Raw genomic sequence first — 14,313 nt, 5'->3', positions numbered from 1 at the left:
GGCTCGCAGCCCACACAACCTGCTGTGAACACTGATCTGAAACACACCAAGGGCAGCTCGCTGCGCACTTTAATCTGCGTGACCGGAGGCTCGTGTTACAGTGCCACGACAGCGCGGCAGTACCTCTAACACAGAGAACAGCCACTGACCTGGAATCATTAAGAGCAATTTACTTTGCCATTTACAGAGCATCTAACAACTGCCTACCAGGTTCCTCCTCCGGGCCCTGACGCTGCCAGCAGGAACCAACGCAAGGCAAGGGCAGAGCGGGGGCTGCCCCGGGCAGGCCGACTGACAGGCCTGCGACTGACAGGCCTGCGACTGAAAAAGGAAACCGTCCCCGAGAGAGTTCGTGTTTTGTAATGACTAGGAGCGAAAATGGCTGGCTGTGTAACCTACACGTCTCATTCAGTCTCCAGAGGCTCGTGTCTCCTCCATGCCTCATAAATTTCACCCGGTTTACTCAGAGCAGCCAGTTTGCCCAGGATTTGCCTTGCTGTGCCTCTTCTCAGGAATTTGGACACAGACTGAAAACAAGAAGTGACTGCAGTAGCTGCACCAACAGCTGGACTTTGGATGCACCTTATCACTTCTCACGGCACAAATGCTGGGGAGCGCATCATGGGAAGTCTGGAAAAGGGCCAAAAAAAATCAATTTCTCTGTGAGGTTGTTAGCATGTCCACGTTGTGCAGAGCCAAGGTACATCCTGCCTGCTACTGCCGACTATCTGGTACAACCATCCTGTCTGGTGCTGCCAACAGTGGGCAGTAACAGACGCTTAAAAAACCACACAAATAACAGAGGAAGTGGTATTTCTGATGGTATATATTTCCAGCTGCCAGCAACTGAAACCATGGCAGTTCGTGAACCAGAATTTGCATCCAGACTATTGTATTTGCTCTATGGTGAGAAAGCACCCCTTTGTATTCATTTTTTAAAACCTCTCACACAGTGGGTGCAAGATGACTAAAAGGGAAAGATAGGCACTTTGCAAGAGGGCTCAAGCCGTGTGCAGGCAATACAGCCTGCCTTAAAAATTCATCACATCTGCACGATGCCAAGCAAAACAGGCCCCTGATCAAGCAAGGCTTCAGTTTACCTCACAAAAGCATCAAAAGCTAAAGAGGAAAACATGAATAAGTAGGAAAGACACAAGAAGTACATTTAATAAAGAGATGGCAGACATGAGGCAGACAGAATGAATGCAAAAGGAGCACCCCAAGCAGCGCTGAGATAAACATCAGAGTGCTTCTAGATCATCAACAGAAGCCTGTAATCAGCATCAAAAGAACTCAGTCCCTTGCTCTCATTCATCCTAAACACTGCTGTTCTGCTGGTTTGGAGGAGATCTGCAGCCAGGAGCCTGACAGCCTGCAGTTCCACCTGAAGGCAGCTGCTTCAGGTGGACGCAGGGTGGCTGCCATCCACAGATGTGTTAACGCACAGCTGCAAATGCACCGCTGGGCCACAGGGCCAGCACTGCAATTAATGGAAAGGACAGAAAGGTTTATCCTACAGACACGGGAGATCCCAGCAGCATAATGCAGCCCACACCTGCAAGAGGCCCATCAGACAAACGCAACGCTATGTGGCAGGATGCCTACAGAGCTGCTGGGTCAAACCAGAGGCAACCTGTTGCTGTTTCTGGCTAATCATACCAGCAACAATCTAAACAGCATAAACTCTGGATCACGTTGATATGTATCTTTGCTGTTTGATGCTGAGCAGATACGATTCCTCTCACTTAACAGCCGCTGAGGTTTGCAGTGTTACTTACAGAGAGGAGGCCCAAAGAGCACAGTGTCAAGAGCTTTCAGCTGCAGTTTCTGCCTGTGGCTTCGGTCTGTCATTTTCAGAACAGTTCCCATCATGGTAGCGTTGTTTACTGCTAGCCTGTAAAAAACAAGAATTAGGCACGGTCATATCCATCTGAATTAATAACTGACCAAAAATTAGTAACGTGGAAACTATAGGAGGAGAAATGTGATGAACAGGACCAGAAAACTACCTGCTTAGACCATCGGGACAAAAGAAATCCCTCAAATAATGTTGTTTCCTATACAGAAGATCTGTATCAAAGTGTTAAACAGCATCATGTCGGAGTTTAAGAAGCATTTTGGCTGTGCTCTCAGTCATATGGCCTGAATTTTTGGGTAGACCTGTGTGGAGCAAGGAGTTGGACTCGATGATCCTTAGGGGTCCCTTCCAACTCGGGATATTCTATGATTCTATGATCATCTTTGGCTTTAGTTGGAGAGGAGAAAAAAACATGGCCATGCCTATTTTATTTATTTATTTATTTATTTATTTATTTATCCTGACAACCTAAACTACTGATATAATTATTTTATTAAATCAATTTATACTGATAGCCTTTGATGTCTGATTTCATGGACTATAGGAACATGTTTCTCACACAGAAGAAACTTGAGCACACTCCATGCACTGCCCTGAACACTTTAGTGTGTTTTTTTTTTTTTTTAACTTATCGGTCAGTTTATAGGTTCCTTTACAGAGAGAATAACCTTTACCCAAAAAGCTGCACTCAGATTTTTCAAGTTTGTTATGAGCTTACGTCACCTAACAGCCAGTGCTTCTCTTGAGGATCTCATGGGTTTGAAGTCTCCTTTGCTGGAGCATCAAGGGACATGAATTAACATCAGCACATACCAGTGCTGGGTGGTGCAGAGACACACACCTACCCCTGAGCAAGTACCCCGAACCTCTAGATGCAACCCAGCAAGCAGAGATCATCCCTTTGCTGAGGATGATGAACAGTGACAGAGAAGTGACTTCACCGGGATTATGAAGGAAATCTGTGGCAGAGCCAGGACGTCACCTAGATCTGTTCTGCTCTAGCTCAGGGTTTTAGCTCTGCATACACAGCTCGGACATATGCAGACTGATGAACTCTAGCCCCAGACCAGCATGGGCAGCATTTCCAACCACACCGCTCAAACTGCAGCCTCTCCTTTCACCTGTAGCAGGCAAATGCCCACTTACAGCTAACTCAACCCCTGCAAAGAACACGACAGCAGAGCCAAACCCTCCAAGTGTAACTGAAGCGGAACAGGAACTATACATGGCTCTGCACACGCAGATGAACTTCACATGATGTTATGAGCCACCTCAAGTCTGTTTTTCTCCCTGGCATGCATCCCACAGGTTTGTAAGACAACGCAGTGAGCACTGACCTGGGCATGGCATGTCCACTCAGCTGCAACTTTCTGAAGGTCTCTTCATACTGCGGCAGCTCGACGTATGTAATGAGCCACTGAACCACCTCGTCAACTGTCCAGTTATACACTGTGGGTAGAAAACACACAAGCAGCTTAGTATTTTTACCAAGCAACTAAAATCATCAAGTCAGCAACAACAGCATAACCAGTTACTTCCCCAGATACACCTCTTCCTATTGTCTTCAGCAAAGGGAAAACATCTGTAGCGTTTAAACAGATACATTCCTATGAAATATGCAGTGAGTCAGCAACTGAGGCCATGAAATCTCAAGGGCTATTATAGCAGGAATATATCAGTGGCCGAGATCCTCTGGGAGACCCAAAGTACACGCAGGTGGCAAGGGAAACTGCTTAGCTTTCCGTCATCCAAGTGATATTGCTGCTGTCTTGTAACTGCCAACAAAGCACATTTGTCCAGGGGAACTTTTCTCTGCAATGGCCTCACCTGCCTCATGGATCTACATCATGCGAGGTCAGCCTGGGTGCCCTGGTTTGAGGGACTTAACATCGACACTGAGCTGACACATAAAGCTCAAATACCATGGATAAGGAAACCATTGGGAAGGGAGCTTCTGTCTTTCCACCTTAGTTTTGCTGTACTTACAGGAACAATGTGAAAGCAAAGAAAATCACGCAACATAATTTTACAGAGGACATAGGGGTTGTTTTTTTGCAATGCTTTAATTTACCAACTTCTGCCTTTGTTGAGTGTGGGCTGACTTCGTGGGGCATTTACCCAGCCTCCAGCAACTCAGAGAGCTCTGTGCTGGACGCCCACTCTGATGGTCACTGCCTCGCACACATCCAGCCCAGCATCCTCCAGTCTGACTCACATGCGGTTTCCAACAGCCAAGTGGAGAAAAGACCCATTTACTACTGGCTTAAAGGGCTGTATCAACACTGAACTCAAAGCTTCGTGGTCCCGTCTTAAATGTCAACAATGATTTGCCCCACAAATATGAGAAGCATCTTCCAAATCACTCCGGTGAGTTCAGTGCCTCCAACAGAAAGATGACAGAACTGACGGGACGAGAGCCAGGAGTTAAGCAAAAGACAGCAAGGCTTCAAAAGAAGGTATAATCCTCACATAAACTTGCAAAATGATTCACAGATGCATGTTAGCAAACGCAAAGCTTAAGGAAACTCCCTGTAGTTACAGTCCCTGGACCACAAACTATGGGAAACTCATTTTTGTGGCCAGAAGCATGATATGAAACTGAAGCTGGCAGGGAGAGCGGTGGCCGTGCTGCACCCACAGCCCACGGAGCCCCCCCAGGCCAGGCGGCCCACGGGAGGCAGAGACTCAAGCAAGCTCTGAAGGACCCAGGGCGAAACGCCAGAGCTTCTGATCCTGGCCAGGAGCTCCACAAGGTCTGGAGTGGCTTGTTAGAGAACTCCTCGAAAACGTTCTCTGAAATCCTTGTGACAATAAGTGTCGGTGCTGGTGGGGGGACAGCTCCTGCTGCCCAGGAGCCAAGCGCAGAGGCCCAGCGCACCAGGCTGCCGCTCCACTGCAGCGCTCTAGGCCGGGGGGCGGCAGGCAGCCCCCCAGGCAGTGCGGGGGGCGGGGGGACAAGTCCTGCCAAAAGGAGCCGCCGAAGCTCCCAGCTGGTGACGTGCCTCAGCACAGCGTGCCTGGGGGCCCTGGGCACCCTGCTAATCGGACCTGCTGCAAGCTGGAGGCCCCCAGAGGGTCCTGTTGGGCCGCACGGCCATGGCGGGGGCACGGCGGCACGTGGCACCGCTGTGTCCTGCCTCCAGCAGCTCCTCCCTCTAGCTGCTGGTGCTCGGCTTTGCCCGAAGGACCCCACCGGCACCCCGACCACTGCGCTGCTCACGGCTCTTCTCTGCTCACGGCTTCCCTCTGAAGGCCCTGGCTTTTTGGGCTTACATATCCACAGCTCGTACTGTGGGAAGGAGTTTCTCAGAAACAAGCCAGCAGCTCCACCCGAGGGGTGGGCAGGTCTGCCGCGTGAAGAGATGGAGGCTGCGCCTGCTCTGCACCCTACCCACAGACCATCTCCTGCTTCAAAGAGCCACACATACCGAGGGATTTATATATATCAAAGCCAAGACGTTGTAAAAGCACCCCAGTCTTTTGGAAAAGGGATGTGGGAAGTGGACACACGTGTCCTGGACGCACCTCGAGTGCTGTGTCAAAGCTGCTCTTCACAGTCGCACAGAGCCCTGGCCTTCTCGTCAGCTTCTACTATTTTACAGCTTGATTTCAAACGCCCAGATTAGTCTCCAAACGAGACCACTTTTGGAACCAGTAATTTATTTTATCAGCCAGATACACAGAACAATGAGAAAGAAAAGCAGCGCGCTAATTACATTCACTACGACAAGAAGTTATACCACAGGAGCTGCACGCAGAGAAATGCCACTTCCTGCACTTGTCAGAAACAGGAAGAGAGCAAAAGCAGCTCCGCAATTAAGGGACCCAGGGAGTATCCTGGGACGGTCTCCTCCATCCCCTAATGGCTTCTGTGCTTACCCAACCAACACTGAAATGCACTTCTGGCAAAGTCATCTGTAATCAGCTGCACGATAGAGTAAACATTTCTGACACCAGGCTTTCCTTGAACACAGAAGGCAGAGCGATTCGTTAGCATCCTGCTGGCTTTAAGTGGCTTGGGCAAGAATTTTAAACACGTGGCTGCGCATCTCCATGGGACAGAGAGTCTAGGCCTGGATAAACAATTCCAGGACCATGCACAGAATCACTGCGCCTTCAAACAGCCTTTCAAACACTATAGCTAAGAATGTAGTCTTCCTGGGATTGTGAGAGACGGTAACACGCCTACAGCTGTATCTACACAGGGCTTTGAAAACACGGAGCACATCCTATCCCCAGGTCATTTAAAAGCCAAGGCTGACAAATCACATGCAAATGGTACAGGACACAAAAGAGAAATGGAAAACTTCACAGTTGATGAATTCATCAGAAGACTAAAACCCATTTTTTCAAGCAATAGGTGTTCATAACATTATCTGATCTTGGAGGACAGAGGGAAGGGAAAAGACTACAGGTGAATTGATCAGCAGCAACTAAAACTATCAGGAAAAAAAGATGTCCCTAGTCTTGAGAGCAACAAATAGCATACTGAATAGAAAAGGACAAAGGAGGAGTAAAATGCAGTCACTGGCAGAAATGGTCCATGCCACAGATCACAGGAAACCCCCAATATATCAAGAATAAAAGTTTCTAAAGCAGAAAGAAGGGGGAGGGGTGAGTTTTAAGATTTCTCAAAGCAGAAATTCTAAAATTCTGGTCAGGGAAAAAATGAAAGTGAAATTGTGCCAAGAAGTACCAGCGAACCTAAAAGCTTCTTCAAAAATTCAGAAGTTTTAGGGAGTTTCCCACCAGGGACTGAACTTTCACCACCTCCCTGGACTAAGCTGCTGTGAAGAGCAAAACCATTTCATAAGCTTGCAGCTTACAACTACGTTGAATGTATTTATGTACACTTAGCGTTTCAGGATTTATTCTACCTTCTTTTCACTAGTTTAAGGAGCATCTCAAGTTCAGCAAATTTCTTCTCAGGGAAATACAATCTGTAGAAAAACTCCCACACAGCTCTATTTAATATGTAGGATGTTATTACCCCATAAAACATCAGCTGAAACTAGTATTTAAAGGAGAAACTGGAATAGGGCAGTATTTGGCTCTATTTTAACATGTTTATAGGGGTAGAGAAAGAAAACAATTTATACTTTTATGGCCATACTCAGATGCCAGCATTAACAGTTGGAAAGTACCAAGAGCAAAAAAATGCAGAAATGCCCAAAAGAAGGAAGCTGGAAAAGTAACTTGCAGAAGGCAGGAAAAGCAGAATAAGAGTATTTTTCCTGAGATGTACACACACACCTTTGTAGCAAGGAGTGTGTGTGTGTGTGGAGCGAGGTTATTTCATTTTGCTTGTGTTTTTTAATTTTTTACCTTCAGATGTCTTCCAGGCCTTCCAAAGATCTTCCACACTAATGAGCTTGTCTTCTCCATGGAAAGTGCTGTGCTTGACTGTTGGGTCATGGTAATTTAAGTCCTCTCTCAAGAACTAGGAGAAGAAGAAACAGCAGAATTATTCTTCGATTAATCATTTAGACAACAGGAGAGGTAAAAAATATTTCACCTTACTATTACATCCACATGTTGTCACGTAACACTTTCTATGGCAAAGCCCTAATAACTCTGAGTTGCAGCATCTCAGGCGTTATTCACTCAGACTAAAATTACATCATCTCCCTAGCTGAGTCGCTGTAATGAATACTGCCATTACTAAAAGCCTGCACCTTTTTATAGCTAAATGCATTTATCTCTACTTCCAGTTTCACGATTGCATTTTGCCTCCTTTTTGCTAAAGCAGCCCTCAGCCAGCAGATCTCTGCCCTGGGCCACACAAGCTTCGGCCTCCCGTTAGAGAGAGCGTGCTCTCAGACATCAGTCGCTCCGAGCTGCCAGGAGCCAGAGGGAGCCCACAGAGGGCTGCGGGGGGCCTGGGCTGCACGGGGCAAAGCAGCGCCCGCAGGGGCAGGGAGGGGATCCTGCCCCTCTGCTCCGCGCTGGGGAGGCCGCCCCTGGGGTGCTCCCGGGGCCAGAGAGGCCTGGAGCTGGTGGCGAGAGCCCAGCGCACGGCCCCGAGGTGCGGGAGGGCCTGGAGCACCTCTGCCGTGAGGAGAGGCTGCGAGAGGCCAAGGGATGAGGTTCAACATGGCTCGGGGCCGGGTCCTGCACTTTGGTCACAACAACCCCACGCAATGCTACAGCATTAGTTAGTTATTTTTATTTAGTTAGTTATTTTTTATTTTTCTGCACAAGAATGACCTATTAGGTTGAATACAGACATTTTCTGCAGTACCTCTGAAATATGGGAGGACAAGTCAGGCAATATCCTGCAAGTATTTATGTTAAATTAATATTTCATTGACTTTAATACAGATAAACATAGAGTACAATAATAATATGACCTGGGCTGTGGGGATTCCAGACTTTTCTCCGGATTATAACGGCTCCCAGAATTCAACTAAATAGTACAGTGGAACCGACTTTACGTCAATGCGGTAACAATGAAAATAAAATAATTATTATTACTGGATGTGATCTACAACTTCAAATGAAAGCTGAAGCCCGTGCCATCTGCAGGAGCCGAGGTGTGTTCCCTCTGAAAGCTGCAGGGGCGGCAGCACCTTGCTGTCGTGGAGGCGGCGTCCTCGTCCCCCCCGGCCCACCCGCGCCTGACCGCGGCTCCCCCAGTTAGAGCGGGCTTACCAGGACAACGCAGCTCCCTAACTCATGCTCTGAAAAGTTAAATCCAGCGGCTTACTCAATTAAATGAAAAATAATGAAAAAAAGCAGACTGCAGTGACGTAAAGGATAGCCCACAAGCTCACTGTGCTGATGCTTGCAGACTGCTTCTCTCAGTCCCAAAATACTCCTGACCACCTTGTGGGGTCAATATTTGCCTTCTGCTTAAACCGTTCTCCATTTCCATTTTTGCTTCCTGTACGTTAATACTGTGCAATCAAATCACAGGCAAAATAGCAACAGCAATGTAAAAGACGAGCGGCACCCATGGCAATCAGGTGCTAGGCAGCGGTGAGGGCTGGTGCTGGTTCTGTCGGCTGAGCCACTAAAGAATATATTTATATACTGTCATCATTGTCTGCAGATGGACCAGAGCTCACTGAGGGAGCACATCCATCACAACAACGCCTTTATTTGGTTCCCATCCTCCTCCAGCCTCAGGGGAAGATGGGGCAGAAACGGGAGACACCAAGGAAAAGTGAAGAAAATTGCATCAGAAAAAACGAGGGAGAGAGAGTGGGAAAGACCAACAAGGTTTGAGACTGCACTCTGGGTAGGAGGAGTTCAGGAGATGTGAGGCAAGCAAGAGTATGTGAACACGAAACAGAAGGAAGAAGACCGCTCACATTCCAGTTCCTAGTATATCAACTAAATTAAAAGTTCATTTCACATTTAAATCCCTACCTGCACGATTCAGTGTGTGATTAGCAAGCAGATTTCTTTTCACAGGTTTTTTAAGGTGAAGAGTGTAACTGAATTATTTGAAAAGTTATCTACGCATAAAGAGATTGCATTTTAATAGTAGATAGGATATTAAAAATACCCACGGCAATTTTAACCTTCTGAACTCTCTACAAACCCAGTCGGGGTGCTGCCAATGCCAGCGCCAGGTGTCTGTAGCTGGAGCCTCTCGCCTATCTGCCCTCTTGCTTTCCAGCTTGCAGAAAGCGTTAGCTCCCCTTCCCACCTTGCCAGCGAGCACCAGGCAGCCCCTCAGTGAGCACGCAGGACCAAACCCTCCAGGAAGAGGCAGCACAGTGCGGTGCAGCCTGATGCAGCCGGGCCCCCAGCAGCGGCAGGGGAAGCCGGCAGCGGCCGCGCCGCGGTCTGCCTCCCGCTGCTGGAGCTCGTGACCTACAGGGACGGCAGCAATGTCACCCGGCGTCACACACCGGGCGGCTGCGAGCTCCCACCGGGACGCAGGGATCAGCTGCTGCTCTGTAAATTTAGCTCAGGGAGCACAGAGAGGGAAAGTGATCCCTCACAGCTTCCCTGCAGCACCCGGCATCCGAAGGAGCCCCCGAGCACGCTCGCGGTGCTGCCAGCAGTGGGAACAGGCAGGGGCCGGGATGACAGGCACAGAAGGGTCTGGGTTGGAAGGGACCTTAAAGATGACCCAGTCCAGCCGCCTGTCCCAGGCAGGGACACCTCTCAGTCGATGCGGGATGCGGCCACTGCCTCCTCAGACAAGCCGTTAATGCCATGCCTGCACGAAGCCAGCTGGGTGAGATGGGGGAGCGGCGCCGCATGCACCAAAGCCCAGGGAAACGTCAAGAGCAGCTTTTCTCCTAGAGTCTTCTATGGAAAAGATAAGAAACAAATGAAAGTGCAAACAGAGCGAGTCAGACAAAGCTTGCCTCGACTGGTCTTCACAGAGAGCTGGTCCTGCCTGGCGATGAGGGTCTCTGCAGGGCCGCTGGTGTCACTTGCTGTCTGCAACCCGTCTTAGAAAACTGGAATATTTTCAGCTGTAGTGGGTATGACAGCTTCTGACCCACTAACTCCCTATCTAGTAGCATCAGGCATGTTCTGAACACGGTGCTGAACATGACTTCTCCACCCCTCACGTGCTGCCAGCCAGCACAGGTAAATATGAATAAATACAATTCCTGCTCTGCACACGGACGTGCCAGCAGCTCTCAGGGCACTTCTCACATCTCCACACCTACTGCATGAACAGTTTTCTAGCTGTAAGTTGTAAGGCTCTCATTTTTTCTCCACTGGAGAAAACTCCACAGAGATTTCACGTACACAGACAACTGTCCCGAGCACGCACGCGATGTGCATTTTAACACGCGTATATGTAGAACAGCCCTGGGATACCCAGATGTCCAAACACCCAGCAAAAGGACCAGCGCACAGAATACCAACCTCGTTGCAAACCATTACAAAGCAGCACTTCAGAGCACTGAGAACACACTGCCGGTGCTATCCCTGGAGACCCAAAACTCAAAGTCCTGGACGAGTGTCTCTGGGTGGCCCTGCCCGCGCTGGGGCTGGAGCAGGCGACCTCCAGAGGGCTGCCAGCCCCAGCCAGCCTGTAAATGCAGAGGCCAGGAGGCTCCTCACCACGTTCAGCGAGACAAAACCTCCATCATCCTTTCTGAAACGGCCACTACAAGAAGCAGCCGACGTGAGCAGAGAACACCGCAGGAAGAATCGGTCCGTAAATGCTGCTCGTTGGTCAGATTTCTTTTATAATTTATCCCACCTCTCTATATGACAAGAAGGAGCTGTACCCATCAGACTCAAGAACCAGCTGCTGCGCATCCCTCAGAAATCCCCGTGGCTGGAGAACCTCCTTTACGAAGACAGCGGGGTAACGGAGAGAGCAACGCTGCCCTGAGGAGGCAAGCAGGTCCCGTACGGACACCCAGGGGAGCCGCGGGGCTCTGAGGGAGGGACCACATCTAAATCCCTGCTGAAGCCATTTACAGTTTTGGCCCCCGCTACAGCCTGTTACAGAAAATCAGGTGGAAAATGCTTCCTCTTGTTTGTTTTAAGCCTGCTACCTGGCGAGCCAAACCGCGGGGCAGTACTAAGCCATTGCCCGCTGCGTCACACAGCCATTCCTCTGGTGTATCCTGGAAAACCGTCACACCTTCAGCTCTCTCACCTCATTTTCCACCCGAACAGCACGTCGCTGCCGGCAGAGGGGCCAGCGTCCCCTCCTGCTCCGGCCCCTCGGGTTTCCCTTGCAGGCGCTGCAGACACTTGAAGGCATCTGCACCCCAGGGCGGAGGGGTGCAGCACCCCCCAAGTACCAACCACAGCACCTTTGCAGGGTTATATGACCTTGTTAAACACAGACACCCATGTTTTAATTCTCCACCTGCCGAACAGCCGGACCAGCTCATTTTTCTCCACTCTAACAGGGGCAGGGATCTGGGGTTGCACAGGTTCTTTGGTTAATGCAAGCCCCTTGTCTCGCTGGCTGAAAGCACACTCAAAACTCAGCAGTTCCATGAAGAACGATTTTCTGGAGGTTAGCCTTGTGGTTTTTAATCTGCAGAAATTCCAACTGCTCGCAGGACCCCTGTGCCTCCCCCCCGAACCTTCAGCCCCCTCCCACGTTCCCAAATCCCAGCAGCTGCACAGGGCAGGGGTGCCCCACGAGCATCAGCGCAGCGCTGCGCGTGTGTCAAATGAGCAGAACAGGCTAAGTAACGGCAGAGCTCAACATGCAGCATGCCCCCAGGCAGCAGGCGATTTTAGAGTCTCTTCTGAGCTACTGATTTTCACGAAAAGTTGCAGGAAACTTCTGTCTTCAAGACCTCTTTCTCACTAACATGCCTGAAGCGAGACAACAGGACCAGAAATTATGACGAGCTGGGGAATGACAGAGCAAAAGCATAAACCTTGTTTCCTTAGGAAACCAGGCTAAAAGCATCTGAGAGAACCGTCGATTTAAACCTAAATCAGAGTAGCCCCTAAACAGCTGGAGCTGCCTTTTGAGTGAGTGTGAAGAGCAGAAATAGATTGCTAATTAGAAGATCTCCCCACGAGGGATAGTTCTTTCATTTTAATTGAGGTCACTGATGTCATCCTAAACTTCATTGAAAATTCACTTCCAGAAAGGAAAAATGCAGCGATGGTTTAAGGACAGCATAAAGTTGTTGGATGAAATCTCACAAACCTTACCTGTAATTAGAGCATTTTAAAGATAAACTTATTATCGGTCTCTCACTCCCTTTCTGTACAGTCTTTTTAATCCAAACAAAATACATCCGTAACTTATCCCGGAGAGAAAGGGCCAAAACAACAAATGCAAATTCAAGGTTCCCAGCTGCAGTTCTCACCACGAGCGTCTCTCCTGCTCCGCGCGGAGCGGGCCGAAGGACAGACCACGCACGGTGGGCAGCATTTCAGCGCGTGCCCCTGTGACTAAAAGTCTGTGGGACCTTTGCCCTCTGCTGAAGCTTGCGAATGCTTCTGGAGAACAGGTGATTAAAGCCAAGCTTCAGAATTACATCAACCTATCCTCAACAGAGGAAACTTTTTTTTTTAATTAAAGCATTTGACATCAGATGAATCCAAAGGAGAAATGTGGTTTACCAGGCAGCTCATCCAACTAAGCTCAACATATCCGTGCAGGAATGACCCATCACCAACACACTCTGCTCCAGAATAACATGAAGATGTTAGCTCATTTTGTTCTGTCTCAAATTCACCCATTAAAAAAATAAATCCCAAGTATATAAACCCACACTGAGGGGAGCCTGCCCAGAGGAACTATTTGTGGTGCGGCACATTCTTTCAAACAATATCCCCAGCAGCTGTCCCGCAGCCAAAGACAGGGCGTTAAAACACGGTTACAGGGGGACAGGGGAACGGCTCCGGCAGGAGCAGGCTGGCCAAAGAAACCTCTCAAAATGGGACCTTCGGGGCTTCAAAGCCTTCGCGGCACGTTTAACTCAGGGCAGCTTTAACGTCAGCACAAGTCCCAAGCTTAGCAGAGGTAAGGCTCGCAGCCCCGTGCGCGCCCCGGGTCACTGGCTCTGCCTGCTGCTGTGTGAGTAGCCACAAGCGCCATTTCGCTGTCGGCTGCCTGCACACGCACACGAGGGCTCCCAGTGCGCCGCACGCTCATTAACTCTGGAAGGGAAGCCAAAGAAAAAGACCTTCAGTGCCCAGAGAAGATGCACATGCACGACATCGGCTAGGTTACGCTGAGAGGTACACAGTATTTTGCAAATTTTCTCCCATCACGAACCCACAAGCGGGAAGCACAGGGCAGCCGGAGGCACGGCCCCGCTGCAGCAACGCTGGGGATTTTCTGACTCTCTTCTGAACCCACGCACGTGCCCCCTTGCTGCGTGGGGCCCGGGCTGGACGAGCGCCAGCGGCACGGCACGGCTCCTACCCGACAGCAGCACCAGCAGCTACCTCGGCTCTCCTTGCGCCACGTCTGAGAAAGAGCACGGCCGCGCGTGTCACCTTCGCTCGGGGAACCACGGCACACCTCCGGGGGGACACCGCGGTCCCCGCGGCCGGGCAGCGCAGCTGCAGCCCCTGGGCGAGTGGCTGAGCGAAGAGCGGCCTCGAGGGAAAACACCACGTTTTAGGAAGTGCGATTTGAGAGCTTTTCGTTTCACACAAGCACAGCACCACAGCTTTTCATTTGCTCATGAAAGCTTTTCATTTGTTTTAATTACTCCACGAAGCAGAATTTAGGCAGAGGAAATGGCACTGCAACGCGGGAACAATCAGCCGAATCCACCCAGCAGGAGCACACCGCTGGCTCCCCGTCAGCACCGCTTTCAGCTTTAGGCTGCCGTGCTGTTTCCGGGGGGGCTGCGATCTTCCCAGAAACAGGGGCCTTGTCACGAGCGGCTCTGCCCCTGCTGCATTAGTTCAGGTGGAAGGTTTCACCTCCCTGGACTTCCATTTCTGCATCTGAGAACTGTGAACAATGCGTCCTAGAGGAGGGCTTCTGGAGGATGGTACAGCACTACACAGGTGCTGCCGTATGCCTCCGTTTTGACATA

General features: G+C 49.9%; 1 protein-coding gene across 4 annotated transcripts in view; it reads right to left on the bottom strand.

Annotated features, from left to right (window-relative positions):
• Positions 1 to 14,313, bottom strand: part of STIM1 (stromal interaction molecule 1) — a 95,370-nt gene that overhangs the window by 40,186 nt on the left and 40,871 nt on the right. For all 4 annotated transcript variants that reach the window (XM_035569498.2, XM_035569495.2, XM_035569496.2 and 1 more), the window contains exons 3-5: positions 7,184 to 7,298; positions 3,196 to 3,307; positions 1,779 to 1,894 (exon numbers count right to left, since the gene is read on the bottom strand). In XM_035569498.2, coding sequence (XP_035425391.1) covers positions 1,779 to 1,894; positions 3,196 to 3,307; positions 7,184 to 7,298 — 343 coding nt within the window. The remainder of the gene's footprint in view (positions 1 to 1,778; positions 1,895 to 3,195; positions 3,308 to 7,183; positions 7,299 to 14,313) is intronic.

This window comes from Cygnus atratus, chromosome 1, assembly GCF_013377495.2.
Source record: "Cygnus atratus isolate AKBS03 ecotype Queensland, Australia chromosome 1, CAtr_DNAZoo_HiC_assembly, whole genome shotgun sequence".
NCBI classification, from domain to species: Eukaryota; Metazoa; Chordata; class Aves; order Anseriformes; family Anatidae; genus Cygnus; species Cygnus atratus.
The sequence above is the reverse complement of the archived record's forward strand: the minus strand, read 5'-3'. Positions and strand labels throughout refer to the sequence as shown.